Source organism: Chelon labrosus (assembly GCF_963514085.1).
Source record: "Chelon labrosus genome assembly, chromosome: 13".
NCBI lineage: Eukaryota > Metazoa > Chordata > Actinopteri > Mugiliformes > Mugilidae > Chelon > Chelon labrosus.
Genome location: NC_140346.1, coordinates 24,886,368 through 24,912,195, shown reverse-complemented (window position 1 = coordinate 24,912,195; position 25,828 = coordinate 24,886,368). Strand labels below are relative to the sequence as shown.

General features: G+C 41.3%; 1 protein-coding gene across 1 annotated transcript in view; it reads left to right on the top strand.

Annotated features, from left to right (window-relative positions):
* Positions 1-25,828, top strand: part of cntn5 (contactin 5) — a 74,581-nt gene that overhangs the window by 33,487 nt on the left and 15,266 nt on the right. Inside the window, exons 7-14 of the mRNA XM_084558308.1 lie at positions 3,764-3,866; positions 9,425-9,606; positions 12,892-13,028; positions 13,144-13,273; positions 16,081-16,225; positions 21,892-22,019; positions 22,414-22,589; positions 24,530-24,650. Of these exons, the coding sequence (XP_084414434.1) occupies positions 3,764-3,866; positions 9,425-9,606; positions 12,892-13,028; positions 13,144-13,273; positions 16,081-16,225; positions 21,892-22,019; positions 22,414-22,589; positions 24,530-24,650 (1,122 nt within the window). The remainder of the gene's footprint in view (positions 1-3,763; positions 3,867-9,424; positions 9,607-12,891; positions 13,029-13,143; positions 13,274-16,080; positions 16,226-21,891; positions 22,020-22,413; positions 22,590-24,529; positions 24,651-25,828) is intronic.

Sequence of the window (25,828 nt, the reverse complement as noted above, 5' to 3'; positions counted from 1 at the left end):
ACACAACCGTGCCAAATTGGTTTATGTCTCTCGCTAACTGCGAAATGCAGCGAGGCGGGCGTGTGGTCATTCTGCTATTAGCATTTTAATATGAGTCATGGTCGGACAAAGGAACTGAGAGATCCTTTGTTGTTATTTCCTCAACAGTGAGCAAAGGAAGAGAAATCAATTTTGCAGCATCTGCGTGATACGTGGCTGCGCGGATTGAAGGACAGCTCCCTCGCCTGCGACACAGCACGGCCAAATCAACTCTGTACACCTGTAGGCCCGTTGTGCCAAAGAATGCGTTGGCATCTCCCGTTCGGCAGATCTCGTGCTGCCCCGGCGGCCTTGTATTTTGTGAATCTGAGTGTAAAATGCCGAAAATTACATTGGCGCGCCCCGCGGCAGACACCCGAATGTTGCCGCGCCGTGTGCACCCCTCAGTCATTGGAGTCTGACCAATTAGACACCGCAATCTGTGCCTCAGTAAAAGTGAGTGATTATTACACAGCAGACAGTTCAAGCTGGATCCGTGCGCGGCTCACCACTGTCAGCTCCAGCCCCGACTCTCTTAATCAAAACAAGCATCTGGGCTCCATTATACCCAGCTGGAGGCCATTGATCGTCAAATCGCAATCCACCTTGAGCAGAACAGGGCTAAACACTGAACTCCAGACGAACGCTCTGTTGTTTTTTCTTTGTTTGTTTTTTAAAACACACAAGAGTTCATCCCCTTTGATTCATTGCTTTGTTGTGAATAGAAGCAATTACGTAATATTACTCTGGATGGCTATAACTCGGAGCTATCTGAAACGGTTCTGAGTGAGAGCACATCTCAAGCATATGTTTGTTAATGAAAAGGAGGCGAAACATGTGCAAATAAATACATTTGGATAGTTTATGTAGCATTTGTATAACTATATGATCATTGCCGTGCATCTTCCATCAGTTATAGATGCATTATTTTTGTTTAAATGTCACAAACCTCGGAGCGGGCTTGCATCTTCTATCAGTATTACCATGCAGTGTTTACATGTGTGCAGGCTGTTTGATTTGCCATGATTTGTAGCATGTTTCTATAAAATAAATCTGTCTCTAAGTGCAGGATCATTATAAAATAGCCTCTATATCCAACGATTCTTCCCAACTCCCCAAGAAAAGACATTGCTTTCATTATTTTAATGTAAATTGTCGGTGATAATAAAGAGGATTCGAGTTGGGGGACAAACCATGAATGAATTTTTTAAAGCTTAGTTCACATCAGCAGTGTTGATGCGGGAGAAGAACCGGCAAACAGATCACGCAATCCCCCTATAACCGAAACTCACCCTTATAAATAGAACATTGTACCTGCACCTCCAACGGTCTTATTGTTCTCATAAGGCGTGAGGGTTTTTTCGTCTCCACGTTGGCAGTAATACCAGTGAAACATAATGTTTGCAGACACACGTCATCTCCTCGCGGACATGTTTTCTTTTCTAGCATGTAAATTATTATTGAAGACCTTAGACCCGCAGCCATATTGGATGTCGGCGTGATTTCTTTTTTTTTTTTTTTCTGCTAGCCAACACATTTTTTTTTTAGCAGTGTAGTCAAAACAACACATTTACCATGAATGGGACTATATACAAAACACAAATCTGAATATGAGCGTACAGTGCTTCAAAGCTTTTAAAGATTCATTCATAAAATAATTTTCTTATAATGAAAACGTGCAGCAGTCATAAACGTGTCATCTTCCTTGCCTCTGAAATAATCTAATAATCAGATCAGGCAAAATCAATACGAGAGAAAACAGTTTCACCGGGGATCGTGTGGTTTATTAGAAGAGCTTGTGTAATATTATTAACCGTGTTTATTTTATGAAACAAAGGTTCACTGCTAATATAGACGGAGGGTCAGACCCTTACGGGAACCTCTCTCAGCAGACGGAACAATTATATTAAAGAGAGCGGTCCGGCTGTCCGGAAGTGTTTGGAGATGAAGAAAGAATGAAGATGATGTCAAATCATACATCTTTAGCAGCAAAACTGTATAGATTTGAAGCAGTTATGATGAATTTATTAAAATATGTAAGTGTACAAAGGGTTTTTTCTGAAGCCTGAGGTTACTTACTGACTGATTTTTCTTTCTACTATGGTTTTAGTGCTTTTCAGGATCTCTAAGCACCTGTATTACTATATCAGAACAATGCTTTTATCTTAGTTCCAGTAAATGTTTCAACAGGCATTATATTTTAAAATCTGGTTTGCAGAAGAACAAAGGTCAGGAGAACAAAATAAGAATAATTTTCATGTGATTAATAAATGAAACTGAACGATAAAAAGCTGCAATGCACGTGAGGGCCGGTAATGTTTTAGCACACTGAGACGAGGCATTATTTCTTTCAATTCCATCAAGTCCAGCCACTGAGACTGAATATGATATTGAATATACTATGGCAAGAGCCAATGAAATATTGCAAATTCATTATATGTGAAGGGCTGCTTTGGAGCCATAAATGTTGGGAATGAGATTGAAATTGAAAAGTTCTTTGGAACAAATATCATAAAACTCCTTCCCCCATACATAGTGGGCCACAATTCAATAACCCCACTCCTTTGCTGCATTCATTTCGCCACATAAAAAGTGTCAGGTACACGTAGGGGGGGGGGTGTAATTATGGTTTCTCATGTGTCATGCCGGTCATTTGTCTCGCTGATCACGCCCTTCATAATGCATGTGGAGCCGCGCTGCATACGTCCCGACGTGTTTTGATGTGTGTTTGGGGCGGGAGGTGAGCTTTTACACGCCGGTGTTCACATGCATGTGCGTTCTTCTTTTAAAACTTAAAAAAAAAAAAAGAAAACGCTCATGTAATATTCATACAGCAAACTCCTGTTTAATAAGACAGATAATTAGATCCCAGATGACGGTGTTTTCCTTTGTAACTCCAAATTTGCTCAATGCCATCTGACACATCGTCCTGGAAAATGGAAATGAATAGCCGGCTCAACGTACAGATGAACAAACAAAGAAAGCATGTCCTCTGGCTATGACTTAGAGTGCAGGTGTTAGTCATCCTGACACTTAACAAGACTGATAACACGTTATCACTTGTGTCCTTTGCAATGTGTGTGTGAACTGTCGAGTGGATTACTAATTCGGGTTTGGGACAATAGAGCCCTTTCCCCACGTTGTCTCTGGAGAATATCTGTTAGCACATCATCCTAATGGTTTGTTTTGTGATGGCATGGCTTTTGAGCTTGATTACTTATACAGTTTGCGCATAAATGGCAATATTCTGCTAACAGAATTTAAATTAAATCCCTGCAACAGATACTGACTGACTGCAAAAAAAAAATGTATTGCAATGTAAGATATCACGTGTTTAACCTAGCTAATCCTGCTCATGTTTTTCGTAGGATTAGATTTAAACCAGAATCAATAGCCCTATTAATAAATACATAAAAAAAGTCGATATTTGAAGAAGGAAATTAAAAAAAAAAGCCAGCTCATGTTGCAAGATTTAATGCTACATGTGTATTTTGTGGAGGTTTAAACATTGGGAATCTTTTTCTTTTGCATTTTCTCCTCCAGTTTCTGCTACATTCTCAATAAACTGCTACTGGTGGGAATAGGAAATGGGCGTCCGTATCATTTTTAAATCACTATACTCGGTCTCTGTTCGGCACACTGCAAGAAAACATCAGACTTGTGGGAAATGGTTGGAGGGGGTTAGTAGCTGTTGCAATCTACTTGCTCCTAATGTCTGCGATTCCTCTTTTTTAATCTCTTTCAGATGTCATGGGTGAATATGAGCCCAAAATCGAAGTGCATTTTCCCACATCTGTTCTGGCTGCCAAAGGAGTCACTGTCAGACTGGAGTGCTTTGCTCTGGGGAAGTAAGTAAACAAGGACATATTGCACAAATACAGGTAGTTGTTTATTACAGCGGGAACCATATTAATCACCGGGAACACTAAACTACAGTCTATCGCCGCTCTGCTGCTGAGATATCCTTTAGATAATACTCCTTGTGTTTTTCTCTGTTCTTTTAAATTACATTATTCCATTACCTGAATAGGAACCAGGCATATCTTGTCTTCGGGCAGTATGTTAAGTGAGTGCAGAGAAGTGCAGCATCGTAGCTCGGCTGTTAGATGGCACGTTAGTGCATGGGGGGGAAGGCTGAATGGGGAATTCAGCCCCAGGGACCCATGTGTTCTTATAATTGAGAGCCCTAATGTATCTGTGTTTCCTGGGTGCTTTCGGGGCCTGTTATGAATGTGGAAAGCCAAGGTTATGTGTTTGAAAAAGAAAAATGAAATTGGTAATAGTTGTCTGCCAGGAGGGAAAACACTCTGTGTCCGCAGAGACAAAATCCAAACCACTTACCACCGTTGCTAAAGTTAGCGTCGCTGGCTTCATGCTTTACACAGCCATTGCCTTTCTGAAATGAAAATGTGTTTGAGTTATTGCGCCTTGTTGGATGGGAAAAGAAGTCGCCTATACATTTAAAAATTTAACTCTCAAATCAAACATAATTGAAAAACATTTTAAATCTTCCCCCACAGAGCAAGGCTGCAGTGATGTTTGACATTACAAGAAGTTTTCATTGTACAACATAATGTTTTATCACCGCTGCTTCATTTTGTTTGTCACCACTCAACATAAATTATTCATTGCCGGCTTCTAACTTAAGTGCAAACACTCTCTAATCTGCAAATGACTAAGTACCTTAGAATTGTTTGCCTTGATTTTAATTAATTATCCACATTAAGGTAAGTAATTTCCTAAATATTCAGACTGCACTGTAATCTCACTCCCCGTAGTGTTTCCTATTAAGCTAAGAGCAAGTTTCTGGGTTCTTGTCGAAACAGCCTAACAGCTTGAGTTCTTGCCCTGTGCTTTCCCCCGATGAAGTAATTTGTGCATGATGGCTTTCAGTCAGACAGTGATCCCAGTGACTTACCCTTTTACGCCGAGATGAATGATTTATCAATGCACCCTATTAAGAAATGCCAGTCTTTATATAGCTCCGAAAATGAAGTTAAAATGGGTTTTGTACTACTGTTGATCAATATGTGTGACGGCACCACTATCTAGTACGGGGAAGAATAGATCTTTGTGTGTGAATGCCAGAGCACCTTGATGCTGTTGTCTGTTGTGATATTTACCCCTGGCACTACTTTGTAGATGACAGTGAAGGGCAAAGAGAACAGTGAGACAGTGAGAGTGGAAAAATGAACAATAGAAAGAGCCATCTTAACTCGTAGGAGTTTTGAATTGCAGTCACCTTGTTAATGTTCAAGTTGTTTCATTCATGTCCGTGAGACTGATCATTGTTTGTGGTTACATGGTTAGTTAGATCATCACCGCGTCTCTGTTGTTTCAGGTTATTTCATACGTTGAAAGACAAACAGAATCAAGAAGAACAACTTTATGCGGCAATCAGTATCATCAGTGCAGCCGGTATAGTTACAAAGCTAGCTCACTAATCATGTGTGCTCAGAAGACATTGTGCTGTAGCCGGTAGGCATACACCAAAATCACATAGCACTCATTTTAGAACTAAATATGGAGCTGCTCACTGTACCAGCCTCTGTACTTTTAAGGCTAGCGAGAGAATCGCATACAAACTTCAATAATTGAGAGAGTATCTGAGATATCAAGAGTATCAGAGAAAGAGCAACACTTGGTCACACTTGCTTAACTAAGCAATGACAAATTTAAATTGTTTGCAACTAGTGCTGACTAATATTTTTGCAGGTCTAACTTGTGCCTCCAAAACAGTTGTAACTCATCAGAGAATGGACATGGGCCTTCTGAGGGTGTCCTGTGGTATCTGGCAACACAGTGTTGTTAGTGGGGGACCGTTGGGTCCTATGGGTTGAAGGGAGGGGCCTCTGTGGATCATCCCTCAGATACTTGATCAGTTTGGGATCTAGTGAATTTGGAGGCCAGGTCAACACCTTGTGCTGTTCTTCATGTTTTTGAGTTGTTCCTAAACGGTTTTTGTGGCTGCATCCTGCCGGGGATGGCTGCTGCCATCAAGGAGTGTCATTGCTATGGGGTGGGGGTGCCTGGTCTGGTCTAGGTGGGTGCCACATGTCTAAATAACATCCACACAAATGAATGCCAGGTCTTAAAGTTTTCCAGCAGAACATTGTATTGTCAAAAGATGGTCAATTTTATTTACTTCTCTAGTCGGTGGTTTTAATGTTATGGCTGATGTAAAATCCAAAGTTGACATGAGTGACATGTCTCATCTCAGGTAACACATGGTCAGATACAATATTATTATTATAATTTTAAGAGTGTACCATGTATGCCTGAAAGCCAAATTAACTCTCAGCTGTTGTATGTAACATTAGCTGCACACCTGCAGTGGCAAGGGGGTTTTTCCATGCTTTAAAATGCAGTATTGGTTCAAATGTTAATGCAGTCAAATCCTAAATGAATATCATGCTCTGAACTGCTAGTTGACTGTAAAAATAACTAAAAGAATATGTTTTATACATATCGCAATAGTCACAGTTCACAAATTTCCCTCTAGGGCATGTGAAGCTATCCAGCAGATATCACCCTTCTGTCCTTAGGCCTCTGTAAATCTGCCGTTCAAAAAACTTTAATTCAAAAAAGGAAGACATGAAAACATTGTGGGACTTCATCATCATTGATACACAAACATCTATGGCTCTGTAACAGTGCATAGTCATTCGGTCTCTATCCAGTTTTGTTTTAAAAAATAAAGGGTGATAATAGTCGCCACCAGATAATGACTGATCTATAAGCAACTCTGGAAGGAGCAACGCTGTTTTCATTTCAAGAGATATCAGAGCATTAAGTTCATTTTAGTTCACAAAGCCTTGTGCATTTGTTGGGATACACATTTCTACCCACCCGCTTCCTCTTCAAATATAATATGCGGCATGTGTTGGATGTTTTGGTCTAAATTGCCTCAGAGTAGTGGATAGACTTTTAGTTTTAGTGACCCCGGAGGGAATCAAACTCTTAAAGCCCCGCAGTCACTTTCCTCATTGAGCTCTACAGGATCACATTGTCAGCAGCAGCAGCAGAAAGTGCCTCTTAACACACATTTTATACTCTTGGCACTGCGGTTAATGTTTTTGAAAAACGACTGTGCTCAGATCATGTAGGTAGAATGCGTTTTATTTGGATACAGCTTTAAAAATAGTCTCTTACGGGGACCGAGAAATCCAGAGCTAAATGGCGGGCTTTTATCTAGATCTTAATGAGCTGAAAGAAACCAATTCTCCGTCATATTTTGGTATTAGATTTAATTTTGAACCTTTATTATGGAACGAGTCCAGATGAGGGCAGAACAATTGTGTGGAATGCTTATTAAGATGTAATCTACAGAGCTCGCCCATGGGCACGTTCACAAATTGAAAACTGTGACACCTTACACAAACTCCACTGTGTAACACATTCTCGGTGTCAGGGTTTAAAATGCTTAGTTTATACACGCTGATAAAACAGACTGCAACGACCCGAGTTTTAGAGTTCAGGACTTTATGCCAACAGCTTCAGAAGACACTGACAGGAAGAGGTTTTTTATATATATATATATATCGATTTATTTATTTATTTATTAACTGAGAGCGCCTTTTCCCTCCTGTCCGCCCCCTAGTCCTGTGAGCTTGCCCAGGCCCGGCGCTCATTATTCAGCCTCCAAAGAGAAACCCTGCCATAGACTCGGAAAGACTCTCCGTCATGTTCCAGCCCCTCGAGGTCTCTGTAGCTTCCCTTTGTTCTCCGCATGGCACGGAGTTTACTTGGAGCAAAGGTCTTCAGAAAGATTCTCTGACAATAGCATAAGGAAGTGCCTCGCAACAGCTCCATGCCATATTCATGAATATATACTGATAAAGTTCATCTTTAAGAACTGTCTCGTTCTTAAAGCAAAGCACAGGCGGCACAACAAACAGCCACATTGTTTGTCAAGGTCTCTGTAGGTTTTCCTTTGTTGTCGGGTTCGTCAAGCGTTTACTTGGAGCAAAGGCCTCCAGAAAAAATGTCTCCCTACCTCTTGTTAGTACTTCTGTTTGTTCTTACACCCAGTAATGGTTTTAACGGCACAAAAAGATACACCCACGTCGGTACGCTGATATTTAATTTGACTTCAGGCATTATACTTTACCCCTGGAGCCGTCTTTATTCCGGATTTAGCATACTGTTAAAAGACTGTTTTTTCCTGCAGGTGAGAAGATACTGGTGGCAACTGTGGCCTGTGATCCGTGATAGAAATTTGTAAATCCAATAACCCAAATGATGTTTGGAAACCTCTATTATTCGCTGTTTTGCTTCAAACTCTCTGTGATGTGGGGAGCACAAAATGCCGCTATGAAGTGGTTCATTAGCTATAGAAAAATACAAATTAAAAGAAAATGCGTAATCCAATAGTCTACAAAAGAGTGTGCCACACAGAGCTCCAGTCTAAAATGGAAAAGAAACACTTTGTTTAATGCAAAAACCTGGTGTGAATCCTAATGCGAGTCCGCTGCAGCCAGGAGCGCCTCATTGTCCTTGTGAATTTAGAACGGCTAAAAAAGCTCAGGGATGTAACATTTCCATCTTGGCTGCGTGATTGATGGCCTCACCGGAGGTTTGTATAGTGTCACATTTCCATCTCTCAGAGACCTGTCAGATCTAGTTGTCATACAAGAGGCAGCTGATACTCGGCACATAGTAAGACGTTCTCTCTCTCAGCATGACGTGCGAGCCATCTATCATAAAGGATCTATAGGGATGTTCATGAATAAACAGCGGTGGATAACGATCGTGTGAATACTAATTATAAGGAATCTCCCTGGCCTTGTAATGACCTGATTTAAATATTGTCCCTGTCCCTCTGAAAGATGGAGTCTAACAGCCGTCAGATGTGGGTCGTCTGGTAACGGTAAATACATCACGAGTGGTCAGAAGGTCAATGATTCACATGTAGAGCAGAACCGACATTTAGTTCCCATGATGGTGTTTCATTACTTAAATGAAAAACTGCTCAGATAAATGCCAATGTTTGTTACAGGTACTATTTTAAAATGTAAGTGTTGCAGGTAGACGTTTCCCGATAGGGTTTTTGGGGTTTTCCTTTATGGTGGTAAAACTAGAAAACATCTGGAAACAGGATTGATCAAGGTTACGCTTTTAAAAGTTGATTAAAAGAACAACATTTCCAGTAGTTTTTAGTAGTAATAGTAGTTGTAGGAATGATGAATCATCGGTTTTATACTGGGCGCATATTATTCTACCTGTGTAAATGTTGAAGACGTTCTTTTTCTGTGTGTAAACTGACATTTGAGTAAACTGATTCTGACATTTCTCAGATATACTGCAGCCTGCACCTTATGCTGTAAGGTAATACTGCACATCCCCCTGTTTAAACTGTATTACATAGTCTAGCATTCATTACTTCTCTTCTCTTCTCTTCTCACAGTCCAGTGCCAACAATCACATGGAGGAAGATCAATGGCAACATCCCCAAGAAAGCAAGGCTTCGGAAGTCTCAGGCTGTTCTAGAGATTCCCAATATTCAGCTGGAGGACTCGGGAACGTATGAATGCAAAGCCGAGAATCCGAGAGGAGGCACTGCTTTCAAGGGACATCTGCAGGTCTACAGTGAGTTTGACTGTACTCTCGTTTTTATTCTTTATTTATTTATTTATTGTCTATTGGTCGGGGATGGAAACTGTGCGTTGCGGTTTTGTGGTGCGATCATTCGGGTGTCTGTGTTTCCCTGATGATCTCTTTACATCTTTTCCTTTTATTCCGCCATCGTACATTATCTAAGCGCGAGCATACATTAGCATGTATTTGTCCCAGTCTTAGAAACTGCTCTGCTTATCATGAGCTATTTTGGTCCTTCTGCTGTTTCCGAGCATTTTTTCATCGTGTGGTTTTTGCTGGTTTTCTCAAATCCAAGGCTAGGGACTGTTTTCGGTCCTTGGGTATTTGCTGAACAGTCCAAGGATTCATTACTCGGTTTCTCATTAACCAATGCACATAATCCAAGAGCAAGGGATGCAGATGTCCTATACAAAAAGGCATGAACTACAACTCTGTTCAGTTGTAATTGTCGCTGTTGTTTGATAATAATATGATTTGAGTTAGTGTTTATTTTATATATACTTAGCTTTGGATTTATGTTTTCTATAAATTTGCTAAGTGTCCCAGTACAAATAAGCCTCAATTAAATGATTTTTTACAATATTTGTTGAATAAAACTAATTAATTATAGAAACATTCATTGTTAAGATGGACGGTAACTAGAAGCAAAGCTTATCTTTGCTGTAGCTGTAATATTTTCAGTTTAAGATGAATCTATAATTCTATTAATAACTGCAAGTTCAGTAAAAAAGCATTGCATTCATATTCTGTGTTTCTGTTTGGTATCTACGTGCGATTTCGTATCACTTTTAAGATACTTTTAAGATACTTGATTTAAGGAGAGTTTTCCTCTTTCTAACAATGGCATCTGCTGCGAGCCTGAATCACTGCATTAGCCTGTGATCAGAAACTTATCTCCGAAGGCTGCGCATCTCCCATTCCTCTCCGTTGGTGCCATGTGCGCGGTACCAAGATAATGGACTGCCTCAACCTTGGCAGGACACATTTCCAAGGCCCCGCACCTCGTGGCAACCTCGATTCCATTGACATCACAAGGAGAATAGGGAGTCTAATTTGTAGCAGCCTCACACTAAATGTAATTTACACAGGTCAGCTGGTGGTTTGAACTTTCATTGTGAGGCAGACCTTCCCGACCATAATCATTCAATCAAACCACACACACACAAAAAAAGTCTAGCTGAGGTGCCATATGCAAAGACTGGAAAAGAACGTGCCTGGCATGTTACGGTGAGAGAAACGACTTAATTGTGGGGGTGTCGCCGAGTCTGCACATGCTGCACAATGATTACACAACAATGCAATGAATACCCATCATTCAGAGCTGTGCAGTGAGTCAGAATACACACTAACCTCAATTTTGGTTAATGTCATAGCTTAAAGAAATTAAATATAGAGTAAAATATGTCAGAAATATATGTGAAAGCAATCACATCTGCAGCAACGTCAGGGCCAGTATTCCTTGTAAACACATTATTACAGTGAGTGCATAATAATATCAGTAATTTAAGTTGTCCCAAGAAATTTTGTCCGCATAAATATGTTACTCAGTCCTGGCTGCACATGTATTAATTAATATTTAAATTAGTTTTAATGCGCTCTGCAATACAACTTGGTATTTATATTTATGTATTGATGTCACCATGTGCATTTATACACTTTTCTTTTGAGAGTAAAACTGTATCGGAGCAAACACTGCAAGAGATTAAAATTAAAAAAAAAAAAGGTTTTGGGTTTGAGACGGACTGATTTACATTTCCTCCCCCACACGGGGCCGACTGAATTACCGTGCCCCAGTAAAAGACTGTTGTAAATTTCATAATCGTGTAAATGTACAAGAATTTAAAACATTCTCCGCCACAGATGAGATAGAAAGAGACTACGAGATGAAAGGAGAAACACACAAACACATGCACACACAGACACGTACGCAGCCAGCACGGTGTTCAGATCCTGAGCTGTGACTGAGATTTTCTGCATCATGTGGAGTTGGACAAAAAATGTGGATGGAGCCTTGGAAACACGAGCAAGTGGGCTGCAGGAAACAAGAAAGAGGGTAAAAAAAAAAAAGAAAAGCTTGATGGTAAATGGGCCCCCAGGAAGGGACGTTGCCTAGTTTGCATAGACCCACGGAGCAGGCGTGCAGTGAAAGGAAGAATAGCGCATTGTCGCAAACATGATACACATAACTGTAGGAAACTGGTAATTATACTTTTATGGTTATTGAATTGAGACTTTATCCCGTCTCCTTTCATTGTTGCTTCTTGCAGTTGCTGTGACGTCCCTGCAATTGCGGGCATGTTAGCGTTCCTCTTTTTTGACATCTATTCAGCCCATGAGAATCTCAGCTTCGTTATCTGTGTACAAAAAAGCTACACCGCGTCCATAATTTACCCAAACTTGTTGAATGGGTTGCTTCTGTCAGCGGGTGTTTGCCTGGTCCAGACTAGAATTGCGCTGTTTGTATATACACTTAATCTTATCCCCAGGATGAAGCCCTTGATGTTTAGTATTGGACGTCCTCTTTAAACCCCCCACCCCTCCTCCTCCTCCTCCGTCTCCGTCTACACATCGGTTATGTTTTGCGGAGTACAGAAGTACGAGGAAAGCAGGTGTGTCGAAGATTTTTGGGACAAGCATCAACATCATATAAAACACATTACAGTAGGCATAAACAAGAAGTTTAAACTAAAGTTTTATTTTAAAATAAAGAAATGAAATACTGAGGCAGGCTGTTTCTGATGAAGGATGTTTTATTTAGCCTTTTATGGAAAGACATTATAAGAAGGATCAGTCCACGGCTGCTTCCACTATCTTCAGTAGGAACCGGCAATTATTTTCCCAATCGGTTAGCACATTGATTATTTCTTTGATGAATAGTCTGGTTTATATAACGGCAAAAATATATATATTTAAATGGCTCTTTCTGTTTCATACAGCCCGGAGAGAGGGAGATGTTATTCAATGTCTGGACGACCCAAATACATTGAACTTGCTGTAATGTCAAGATAAGAAAAAGCTCATGTTTGGGGAGTCTGCTTGAAACGGAGGTGGTTGTGTAATCCAGATAGTTGCAGATAAATTTTCCGTTCAATCAATGATCACCTCTCATTTTTGCAGCTCTAATCTTCTCATCTTGCAAACAGACTCTTACGTTTTCACCGTGTATTTGTGCTTGAATGCTCTCTCTCATTTCAGTGCATGTAATCCTACGTGCCTTGTGTGTGTGTCATGGATATATTACTTATTCTTTTTTTTTTTTTTTTTCCTATCTTCCAGCCCTCCCTCAGTGGGTCAGAATGATTAATGATACTCAGATGGATAGTGGAGAGAAGCTCCAGTGGGAGTGCAAGGCCACTGGGAGGCCCCGGCCCACCTATCGCTGGCTTCGTAATGGCTTGCCCTTGACATCCCAGGTAACCAACTATCTAACCGCGCCGTCCCTCCTTTGCTGCTCATGTACAGTCCACAGGGTTATCATGCAAAGAGTGGCTAATTCAGATATTTTCTCACATTTTTTCTTTGTCGCAGGGTCGACTTGAAATCGTGAATGGGGAAGTGAGCATTCACAAAGTGCAGCAGGCGGACTCGGGGATGTACCAGTGTGTGGCGGAAAATAAATACGGGGCCGTCTACTCTAATGCTGAGCTGAAGATTTTAGGTAGCAATTGTTATTTTTTTATATATATATTTGACAAAACAAAATAGAAAAAAGGTTAAGAAAAATCTTTATAATAAATAGTTTGAGGTTACTTGTCATTTCTTGATAGTCTGCAAAGAATAAAATTGCAGACCCAGCGCGCTCGCAAGTTTACTCGATGATAGGTGAAGGGGATTGAAATGCAAGAGGGGAACGCTGAACTGTGAGATGTGCTGATTGCCAATCAATGGTCCCTGATTTAACCCAAGCGGTGGACAGCATGAATAAAAGCAGGACTGGGTGGTTGTGTTCGATGAGGTGTCTGCAAACATCAAGCTGAGGAGAGCCTCGGACAGTTCTACATTATCCTGAGGAGAATGAATACCAGTGACATGTAGGTATAGATTTATACTAATGGGAGCAAACACAAGGAGAGAGACATCAATGGTTTCTTTGATGGAGTTTAATGACTCCATTAGGGTCTTATCTCCGCTCTATCGTTTGTCATCAAAGCGCAGAGTACATTACAAACCCCATTACTTAGGAAAAACAAACCTTTACTCCGGACATGACTTCCATCAGCTATTTATCAGTCTGTGTTTGCTATTATCATTTAATAATCAGTTATAATTATAGATAATTCCCTCGCATTGTGCCGTTTCGTCGTTATTTCGAAATGGTTCTTCCTTTTTGTGCTTGGACATTTAATGGCAGTATAATCCAAGGAAGCCGTGCTCTTCAGCCTTAATGCTTTAGGCTAGCGTGGTAAGAGTCACACTGAATAGCTGTCCACTGCTCTGTGTTGATGCACTATTTTCTCCTTGTCATCTTCTATACTGGGACACATCTGGTGACACCCATTCCCCTTTCATGTTTCCCTGAGGGACAGTTTGATTTACTGTCTTTGTGGCTTGCCCTTTCATGAAGGGGAATCTGTGGCATTTTGAAAATCTTACTGCAAATGGACTGCAAAAGTTTCTTTGTTCGCAGTTTAAGCCCCGGTCAGAAATTAGTGTAGGACAGCCGCTGCTTAGTTTATTTAAATCCAAGGTGTTGTCTGCCAGACTCAAAAGTTTGGGCTTTTTAAGAAGCTTTATGTGAGCTGACGAGGAGGTGCTGTTTGCCTTCCTTGGAGTCCCAGTCACATTGGTGATATTTGGAAGCTGTTGACGAATGTTTTCATAACTATGTCCCCCAGGCACATCTTCCCAGTGACCTGTGCTCTGTTGCGATGTCCACAAGCAAACACTATCAGGACAGATTACATGACTAATAACGGCCTGCAGATGAGCGATCACCGGAGGCTGCGCGGGGGCAGCGGCTGCCCTCGCGCCTCTGATCTTGTCCCAGATCCAGCTCCTCTGGGAGGGGGAAGCAATGCGATTGCCGCCGCAGCCGCCGCCAGCTGCAGGCCTCTTCTTATTTTGATTAAAACAAATACACACAGCAACTGCTCTGTTTTCTGCTACTTTCCGTGTCTAGAGGGACCTCTGCCACTCAGGCTCAAAGACACAAGAGTTGCAAGGAGAAGGGTCAGCCTGTAGCTAGGGATGGGATTGAATTGTCATTGTGCGTAATGTCACCTATGAAGCATCATTCAGGATTTGAATAATCACAGCTGACAAAGCCCTGCAGCCCGTAGATGGCCTTGATGTGTAATACAGCTGGATACCAGGGCCACATCAGCTTCACTTCCTGAAGCCTTTTTTAAACCATTAAGGCTTAATTCGTTCTCTTGAGCGAGGCATAATTGTTGAAAATGTTTATGTTACGCATTTATTATTCACTCAGGCGCTCTGGTTAAATAAAGGTTAAAAACAATATTCATAAAAGCAGCACAGATCATCCAAGCATGCCATCATTGACATGACAGTTATTTAGTAATTAGGCTGTTTGTATACCGGTTGTGGAATTAGCACACTATTAAGACAAAGTGTGGTACGGTTTACAGTTCATAAAATAATATTTAACTCAGTCAAGTATTTTGATCAAGCAGCAGAGTTTAAAGTCGTGACGTCAATCTGAGCCTTCTGGTGTTTTTAAAATGATTACTTTGAAAATGCCAGAGCTGAAGAGGAAGAACAATTATTATGTTTTAAATTAATAGTTATATTCTTGTAACCACACAATGATTAAAACTGCATTAAGCGTTTACTGTGAGATAACTACAATAATTCTCATAGCAATGTGCAATGCATCTGTGAAATAATTTCATATGTGCAAACGTGCAATATCTCGCAACAATGTGCAACACAAACAAGTGCAATAATTTCATGTGACGTGCAATAACAGTGACTTATTATTATGTGTGAATGGGATTGTTAGGTCATATTTCCTTTACTTTTATTTAAATGTATTTTTATTCCCGTACTTCTACGCCTCCTAAGTGGGACCTTAGGTCACCTTAATTTCGTTGTACTTGTACAATGACAGCAAAGAAATTCTATTCTGTTGTATTCTATTCTAAGGCACAGAAATAAGCAATTTGAATTGTTTAATCAGACACAGAATAACATTAGAAACCCGTCTGTTTTGTCATGCTTTATTGAGGAGGTAGCAGTCCTGTCATTTTTACTGGAAGCAGTGCAGTTTCAGTTATGCAGTCGTTTTGTTTGACGAGTGGAATCATTTTCACCGTTAATTTTATTGGAAATTATTTGACACAGTGCTTTTTCTAAATATGCTGCACATAAATGATTGCACGTCCCTTAAAAATACAAGGTGATAAGTGTTTCATATGGAGTATTATGTATCTTTACATTTCTAAATGTCCAGAATAAGGAATGACTTTGATAATCTTGATAAATTGTCTGTTTTTCCTTACGCAGCGTCAGCGCCTGTCTTTGTCCCCAATCCAATACGGGTCATAGCCACACTTGGGAAAGATGTATCGCTGGAGTGCAAACCGAGGGCATCACCCAAACCAAGGATAACATGGAAGAGAGGAGACAGAAGGATTCAGCCGAATAAAAGGTACAGCAGCAGATGAGTGTTTCGCTCTCAAGTAGAAGTAACTCATCACAGATTTCTATTTCGGGTTGTATGAAATAATTAAAATACACTATATTAAAAAAATATGATCCTTTTATGTGCAAGGAGCCCAAAGTTGATCGTGCTATTCAAGGACATGTTAATAACACGGATGTTTGCCTGCTCAAAGGCTGGCATCATGCTCCATATATTAAGGTCTAACCTCATACCATAACAACCACACATGCTGTGTTCATAGCTACACGCTGCGTGATGTAATGCATGATGGGATTTGACGATTATTATTTTTTTTTATATCTCACATATCTCATCATGTCTTATTTTATTTGCAGCATTGCCTGCAGTGGCATAACATACCCTAATGCCTTGATATGGACAGTGTAGCAAATCTCTGCTGTTTAACGATTCTGTGCATTTGCACAATATACCATGTGTGGTACTGAAAAGTAGGACTGCTTAGGCTTTGTTTGAAAATGTGTTTTGGTGATTCAAACTCAAGTGGACAGCCGGGACGCTGCTGTTCATGGCTGTGTCTCATGATGTGGCTCCAAGATGTCCGGCTGTCAATTTCATTTCATTTCATTTCATAACTGCCTAGATTGAAGATAAAAGGGCAAAGGTCAATATGCGTCCCCGACCACCTTCCTCTCTGCAGAAAAAGTGTTTTGCATGATCGAATCACAGTGCGTCTGAGTGATTATTTATACTTGGCTGTCCTCCAGCGATTCAGCCGTCAAAGACGCATTTTAAAAGCATGCAGCAAACTCCATAATGTAGAAGAGCCAAAACTGCAGTTTCTCACTTGGCCATTAGATGCTGGCTCCAAAATCAAATCAGTTTCTGCAGAACGCCATGATTTAAATGTCAAACTTTACAGCAGAAACACACACATTTAGAGCTTGTTTGGTCTTTATAGCTAACTTCTCCATTCATTGTCATAACTGTGGAAATTAGGGTGTATACGGGGTGAGTTTAACTCACTCAAATTATGCTTAATTGAGGTCCTGTGGCCACTTTGAGTGACAGATAGGCGTTGTCCATAGACTGTATGAAGACAGGTGGCAGAACAGCTCCTCAAAAGTGAAGCCAAAGCAAGTAGAGCTCCCCCTGGTGACTGGCTGCAGTATAGGTCATAAGCTGCACCTCCTCCTTCGTGGATGGGACTTGGGCCAAATTAAAACACGAATATACAAGTCAAATACATTTTTGTTTCCAAGGATGGTTTCTGTCATTTTGGGTAGTTAATCAAATACTGATGCATATTCATATTCCATTTTTCTAAGAAGTTATTTATTAGACGCTATAGAAACAGGATGTGACAAGTTACCATGCCAACCTCTCCATGAAGTGGTCCTGTAGGACTGTGAGAGTTGGTAAAAATTAAAAAATTAAAAAATAATTACAGTGTATAATCCAAAATGTCCTTGTACAGGGTGGAGGTAGAGCAGAGCCCATTATTAATTAAATGAAAACGCGAGTGAGTCTGGAGGAAGTGTGGGCGGGTCATTGATACCGCGGCTGCGCGTGCCTCCACTCTCGGACCGTACTGCTCAGTCTCCAGCTCCAAACTTGCGAGATGGCGCCGCCCGTATGCCCGGGAAAATAGTGTCAGTTTGGCCGATACAAGGACGTGGGGGCGCTTTGTCCATATTTATATACAGTCTATGGTGTTGTCACAGGTTGTTAGTGGTCACTCTAGGCTTCACGCATCAGCTTTAGCTCGACTCACGCTCTGCCTCTTCTCCTCTTTTTGCGTTAGTCTGGGGCCAGGCAATGCAAAGATGGCGACCAGAGCCAGAGCCCCCCCACACTGACCTTCAAATGGCTCTTCAGAAAAACTATCTGTGACAGACACTTAGCCCACCTTTATATATAATGCATGTTTAAAACCAAGTGTAAACAGGGTCAAAGAGAGAAGTGTGAAGCTGTCTTGAGGATAATAACACGTTGGAGTTTGTTTCAGCGTCTGGAGCGACGCATTTGAAACCGTGAGGAGTGATTCATTTGCACTGTAAATGCAAATTACAGCGATATTCTGTGTACGTTTTATTTGAACGCGGCGGTAGATTTGCTGTACTAGAACTCTGTGTTACAATATCTTTTTTTCCTCTGTGCAGTTTAGAGAATAGAATATTATGAGAGAAAGTTAATTGCCCTGTAAAATATGTATGAAGTCATGAAAAGTTTGTCTCCCTCAGTATCTTCGTCTTGTTATTCATCTTAGCTTTATGGGGTACATTCAGCTGTTATCGCTGCAGCTCAGGCCCTTGAGGAATTGTATGCATGTCTTGTTGTAACACATCACACTTTCATTACTGTAACTGAAATTAAGTGTCACTGCTAAAATAAAACACCTTAGGTACTGGCGAAGCTCTGGAGACTTATCCTCATCTCCCACCTCCCTCTCAGGGATGCTGACAATTTAGACTGTACAATTGCATTTGGAATTTGCATGCAGTTTGATGCATCATCTTTTATGAGAAATATCTCTCCGACGCACCTAGAGGGTGGCTGAGCAGGGCGCGGAGCCATCAATCAAACTGAGCGACGTCGCCGAAATTATCAGTCACCGCTGAGCATCCCAAGTTTTTTGAGTGAGAGAATGGGACCTTTGTTTATCAGCCAAGATTCGGCAGTCTGTTCAAGAGGCTCACAGCAAGGGCAGCCGGTTGATAATCAGATCCTCAGTGTGTGGCTCCCTTCAAACAGGCAGCGACAAATCTTTGTGCTGCTAACAGGTGGATGGAAGCGGAATTCGTTTTAACGTGGCGGTTTTTTAGAGGTTGGTGGAAATTTGCAAGTGGTTTGATTTTCTATTAAAAGAAAGAAAAAAAGGGCCTCGGAGGTAATTTTGGAAGCCTATTTTCTTCAGTGGAGGTGATGGTGGAGTGTGTTGCCCTAAAATGGTGATTAATAGCCCTGGCTGGTGTGTATCAGATAAAGCCTTAGAGGTATTTGTCAAACCCTTGCAAATCTATTTTTCAGTGTTGGCAGGCGGCGTGGAGAGATTCATACCTGTATAAAGACCTTGATCTTTTTTTTTTTTTTTTTTTTTTTTTTAATCTCACTTCATAAAAATAGACTCAAATTTTTAACAAAAAACATTGGCGAAACAGTAATCTCTCTCCTCGCAGTAATTTATCATTCCCTGTTAAGTGCTGCCATTGTACAGTATATGTATGTGGTTCATTTTCTTCATAATCTCCACAGTCACTGATTCCTCTTAAGCTGCTAAACGCAGCGATTTTATAATCTAAAACTCAAGTCCAATTAGAATTTGACATTCTAATAGGAGGTCGGTTGCAACTTAAGAGCCCTATAGTGAGTTAATGAACTGGATAACACTGTGTTTAGGGGGAGTTGCTGTTCAAATGAAGATCAACCTTGTGAGAGGGTGATTTCTATCTCGCAAAAGCCGAAATCAAGCAGAGGAGCTCTGGGTTTTCAGGTCGTGTCCGGGGTGACTCCAGCAAGGATTTTCTGCCATTACCTATAGTGAAGAGTTTATGGATGGAGAGGTGTTCTGTTCTCGGAAGAACAGGGGAGTAATCGAAACAGCTTCGCGTTTATCTGGCATTGACAGCTGTGCTGACTTAATGAAGGTTTGTAATTAACATGGATTTCCGCTAATGTTCAGGGCCTTTGTCTCTTAAACAGAAAGTATTAATCCCATTAGTTTGGAAGTACGTGGCAGACCCAGTTGAAATCCACAGACTCGTCATTCAAGAGTCAGCCGGTAAGAGCAGGATTTGTCAATTTTTATAAAAATTGCAAAGTGTCTCAAAACATATCGATCGCACGTGTGAATAACGAGTGTTCCGTAGCGACCTGTTTGATTTCACCTCGGACCCTTCCCTCGCGTTTAATAAATAGGTGTTGAGATGCTATCAGCTCTCCATTATCTTCTAATGTTTCGCCTAAATTTCCTAAGGTTGAATTGATTTACATGTTCTGTGTACCCAGCAGCCCCTATCTCGTCCTCTCTGCCTCGGTGTCCTTGTCGGATGCGAGTTTCCTCCCTAATTTGAAAAATGTCTCCTGCCGACAGATTGCCGCTGGATTGTCTATGTGCGGCAAGATTTTTGTCACGCCTTCATGAGTTTCTCTTTGCCAACTTCAATCACCTTGGCCGTGATGAAAGAGCTTAGGGTTATAAATAGAAACGCTGAAAAATGGGAATTTAATCAAAAAAATGAAAAACAAAAATAAATCCTCACACAACATATTGTTTTGATTGGTTGATTTGGGATGAAATAGATTTTCTAATGCGCCTCAGGTGTCATGTTACTGCTACGCCCCTGGCTTTTTATATGTATGTGTCCTCTCTGCCTCTTTACTGCACACTGTCAAACAAAAGCCAAAATGCTTAAAAACAGACTTATTAAATAAAATATGCACCACTACCTCTGCTGGCTACACTAAAATCAAATGCGATTTAAATATTCATATTTCGAATAAAATGATTTTGCATTGAAGACGGGGGTTAGATCTGGAGCTCACAGTGGTGAAACGACTATAGCTGAACGTGATTCCTGCTTTACATCCATCTGCTCGCACACCTGCTTCCAGTCTCGTTGGACACAGTTACATCCCAGACTATCTTATGTCAAGCACTTAATTCTCCAGCTGTTATTTACAAGTCAGAGCGACATGTTGATACCGAATTGCTGGTGTCCTTCAGTGGGATAAGGGGGCCACTTATGAATGCAGGTGCAGCGTTCGCCGGTTTGTTTTTCATCTCTATTACACTTGTGTTTCCCCCGGAGGACATCTCGGTGATACGCGCATCAGGGGTTTGACAGTTTTTTGCTTTAGATTCATTCAACGCGGCGTCGTTTAGCGTTTGTCAGGCGGATACGTGCGGGAGCGCTGCGCAAGTTGAACGCTACTGTTTATTTAGATTTATGGAAATATCGATGCAGAGGAACAAAGAATCATATCTGGCTCCACGTCGTTGTGTACGGGGCCTCCCCAAATGTACTGAAAATTCCCCTTGATGAATTTTAAATTATACTGCCATTACTCAAATTGCAGCCTATTGTGCAGTTTCAAAGGATCAAGATCAGATATAGTGCAGCATTGTAGTCAAAATGAAGTCAGAGAAAAGGCTGTTTTCATGTTCCCGACATCAAAACCTTGCCGTCACCTTTTTTTTCTACCTTTCACTCCAAAGAATCGCATCTTTGAAAGCTAGTGCTGTTTGAGATCGGGCTACTTTGCGGTTTCTGAAAATCCAGTTCATCAACACTTTTAAACTGCTCATTGATCTTTGCTGAGCGTTTTTCCAGCCTTGTTAAGAGATGCGCAACAAATACAAACACGGTCTATACATACCTCTTTCCTGTGAGATTTTTAGTAACTTAAACAGCCGTCTAGACGTCCTTCGATTCAGCGATAATACCCTGTTAGCTGTAAACACACTTCTCTTTTAAAGATTTCTCCAGAATCTCTAGTGGGATGGTGATTTTAACAACATCTCGAGGGATGGTTTTAACTTTTATTTTCTCATCCCTTGTGAATATTGCTGCTGCTGTTGTAAACCGACACAACCGCAAACATATAACCTTGCAGCCTGAACTTGTACCGCAACTGTTCGTACATGAATTTGTTTCTCATACCGGTATCGATTTTTGTGTCCTTTCATACAGGATTATGTTGTTACGGAATAACACTCTGAGAATTGTTAACTCCAGCCGCGCAGATGAGGGGAACTATGTGTGCCGAGCGGAGAATCAGTTGGGCTCGGCGGAGATGACTGCCACACTGTGGGTAAAAGGTAAGTGATGCCCTGGGGGGTTTTATTTTCTGCCAAATTAGCACAAGTCGGCCACCAGTAAACAGTCCCCAATGTCATTTTTTCCCCCCCACCTTTGCTCGGGTGCCGGAAAAATTTATTGTGTTTGCTCAGCCGTGAAGAAGGGCTCTCACATTCAAGAATCATATTACAAGGACACCCTTTAACGGTGTAACAGTCTGTCTCCTAGGTGCAATGTACACAGTCTAGATCTGAGATAACCAGGATATTTATCTGACAAAGGTGAGTGTTTTTCGCCCAAGTCAGGGTTGAGTTCCCATGATTGCTTTGGCACTGATGTCACAGGCGAGTGCAGCTGCTTGACGCTGGCTTTTGGTTATCCTGAGGTGACAGTGCAGCAGCTTTGTGCTTCCAGAGGCCATGCGTGTGACGCTGAGTCCAAGCAGAGTGGAGGTGACGGTGGGGGAGAGCGTGGTGCTGAGCTGCAGGGCCACGCATGACACGTCGCTGGATGTGGCTTTCCAGTGGTTCTTCAACCAGAAACCGATCAACTTTCAGCACGACGGCGGCCATTTTGAATACATCCAAACAGTAAGAGCGAGAGTAAGAGCAAAATTAAGACGTAAGAGTATCAATTTATGTGTCTCTGTCTGTCATCCCTTGTTCTGTGGTCGTATAATTGTCCATATTTGTGTGTAAACAGATGGTTGTTGTTTTGTTTTGCCAATTTAGTTTTATGGATTATGGTGCTTGTGAAGCTAACCAAACACAAATCGGTTTACATACAATAAGCAACTAGTGGGCGTGTACCAGCTTATATCAACATTGGGGCGACAACCAATGGGAACTTCTTGTACAGTCGCAGAATTTACAGCAAGGAAATGCATTCACCAGTTTAGTTCCTACCACCAAGTTTACCATGTTGAGAGTTACCTACACACACACACACACACACACACACACACACAGAGCGATCAAGCATAACATTATGACCACCTTCCTAATGTTGTGTAGGTCTCCCTTGTGCCTCCAAAACAGCTGTAACTCATCAGAGAATGGACCTGGGCCTTCTATGGGTGTCCTGTCGTGTCTGGCAGCAGAATGTTGTTAGTGGGGGGGGCCTTTGAGTCCTATGGGTTGAAGGGAGGGGCCACAGGTACATGATCAGATTGGGATCTAGTGAATTTGGAGGCCAGGTCAACACCTTGTGCTGTTCTTCATGTTTTTTTTTTTTTTAGTTGTTCCTAAACTGTTATCGCGTGTGTGCCTGTGTCAGGCTGCATCCTGCTGGGGATGTGTCATTGCTGTGGGGTGGGGGTGCCTGGTCTGGTCTGGTCTACGTGTGTGGTACATGTCTAAACATCCACACCAATGCCAGATCCAAACGTTTCCCAGCAGAACATTGCACTGTCACAAGATGGTCGATGTTATTTACTTCTCCTGCCGGTTTTAATGTTCTGGCTGACCGGCGTATATATATTTATATGTATATATCTTACAAAAGAATCAGTTCTAAACTGTGATGTTCAGTGATGAAACTGAAATTGCACCTGTGAATTTTTGTGGAAATGGGAAAAAAAAACATTAGAGACTGACGCACACTGGCTTTAAGAGGTAATCCTGGTCAGAACAGGGTCAGCATCGTTCATGTTGAATTATAGCTTTGTAAAAACATGGCTATGAAAAGTTGCTGGGCTCTTGATTTGTAGGAGCCCAGTTGTTCCCTTTCTTTCTGTTTGTCTGTTTGACTTGAGTCATCTAGTATTGGGAAAAATATAGCAGATCAATGATTTGGAGGAACATGTTGTTTAAATTCTGCCTGTAAAAGATATATATATACACAAGGATCAACATCAGCTTTGCCATTTCACCTTATTACCTTTTTTTTCCCTGAACCCTTTCTGACCTCTGTGTTATGCTTGTTCCTTTCTTCCACTTTCAAGAGATTGAAGCATTTTTTTTGCCTAAAGTATCAGCAGTTACACAACTTAATCTAGTTATGTTATTTTGCAATGCAGCATCCTGCTGTTCCCTTGTCCCCAATATAAAAAAAATATAGTGGTGGCTAAACCATAAAATGAATTTAAAAACATATTAACAAGAGAGCGGGGAGTCTTGTTTATGTCACGATTCCTTTATCAACAGTGGACGTTAAAATCACATCTTCCCTGATGTCCTCTGCAACAACCCGTGCTCTGGAGAGAAAGCATTTGCAGTGACAATCCTTTCCAGGCACAGCAGAAGCCCTGGCTGATGCATGGTTGGTAATTTTAATCAGGTTTCGTGCTAAACAGCTGCCTGTAGACCCTGAATTATTCCCAGCCTTGCCTTAGGCGTTTCTCATTTCAACACAGAGAAAATACGTCTAGCAGAAGAATGTAGCACCAGGCAAGCACCAGAATTAAACAGGAATTTCTCAAGCCACATGAGCCTCTACAAGCTGTAAAGGAATCACACTTTTTTAGGTGTGAGGAGCACATTTAGGCTTGCCTAATACCTGACTTTTTTATGCCTTCTGTTCCCAATTGCAGCAATCTTCAACAGTGGATCTGATGATTAGGAGCATTTTGTTGAAGCATGCTGGGAAGTATGGGTGCAGGGCCCAGACCAGTGCTGACACTGTGTTTGCAGAGGCCGAACTTCTTGTGCGAGGTAAGATCGATGCACCAGTGCCGTCCTGTAGGCGCTCTTTACTGGAAGCAGTGACTCACTGGTTCCCTTAACCTAATCCAAGTCCGTGGACCAGTGGATCGTGCAGCTTCATATTCTCACACTGAATCATTCTTGGAAGAGCAGGAGGAATGATGAATGGAAAACTGTCTGACTATTGTTATAAGACAATTTGTGAATCTGTCCTTTAAAGCTGTTAGCCATACTGTGAAATCTATTAAATTAGCCTAACTCATTGCAAGTGCTGCACGACTGGGAGGCTGGTTAATTGAACATTAGAGATTTGATCCCGATGGGGACAATCGCACAATGACTACTTCCAAATTATTACCCCTTCTTGATCATCTTGACTAATTATTATCACTATGAATGTGCTCGACAGACGGTCTTTGTGCATGAACAGTTTTAATATGTGCTGTTACACAAATTGGCTGAAATATATCAAGTGATCAGATACCCTGGACATTTCTGACTGTTGTGACTGAAATGTGACTTAACTATTATACTCTGTGCAGCTTCTGGTCTGATTTTGACACAATCATGTCTTTTCAGGCTTAAAAGACAATCTAGTTGTGGCTCAAAGCTGGAGGTTTGTTCTTTATGAAGACTGTTCATCCAAGCAAATGTGTGTAAATGTATAAGTATGCTGGAAAATAATGTATGCTCAATTGTGTGAGCGTGCATTGCAAGAATCAGATTACAAAAAACTATTCTGTGCCGTTTTGCCTTATAATTATTAAGACTTTTTCTTTTCCAAATTGATATATAATGAAGAGACAGATACGAAACATGGGGGAGAAGGTGGGGTATGATGTGTAACTCAGGTCGCCCCATGTTTTTTAGGACAGCAGAAAATACTCAGACTAGTTCATCCATCCATAATCTATAGCTGGGCGGCTTGAGCCTATCCCAGCTGTCACTGGGTCAGAGGTTGGGAACACCCTGAACAGGCTGCCAGTTCATTACAGGGCTAACAGAGAGAGACAAGCAACCATTCACACTCACATGCTCATCTACGGCCAATTTAAAATGACCAATTAACCTAACACGAGTGTCTTCAGGCTGTGGGAGGAAGCTGGAGCACCCGGGGAAAGAAACACACGCGTGCAACAGAGCTAACCACTGCAGCACCACTGCCTAAGAGAAGTGTCAACATATTC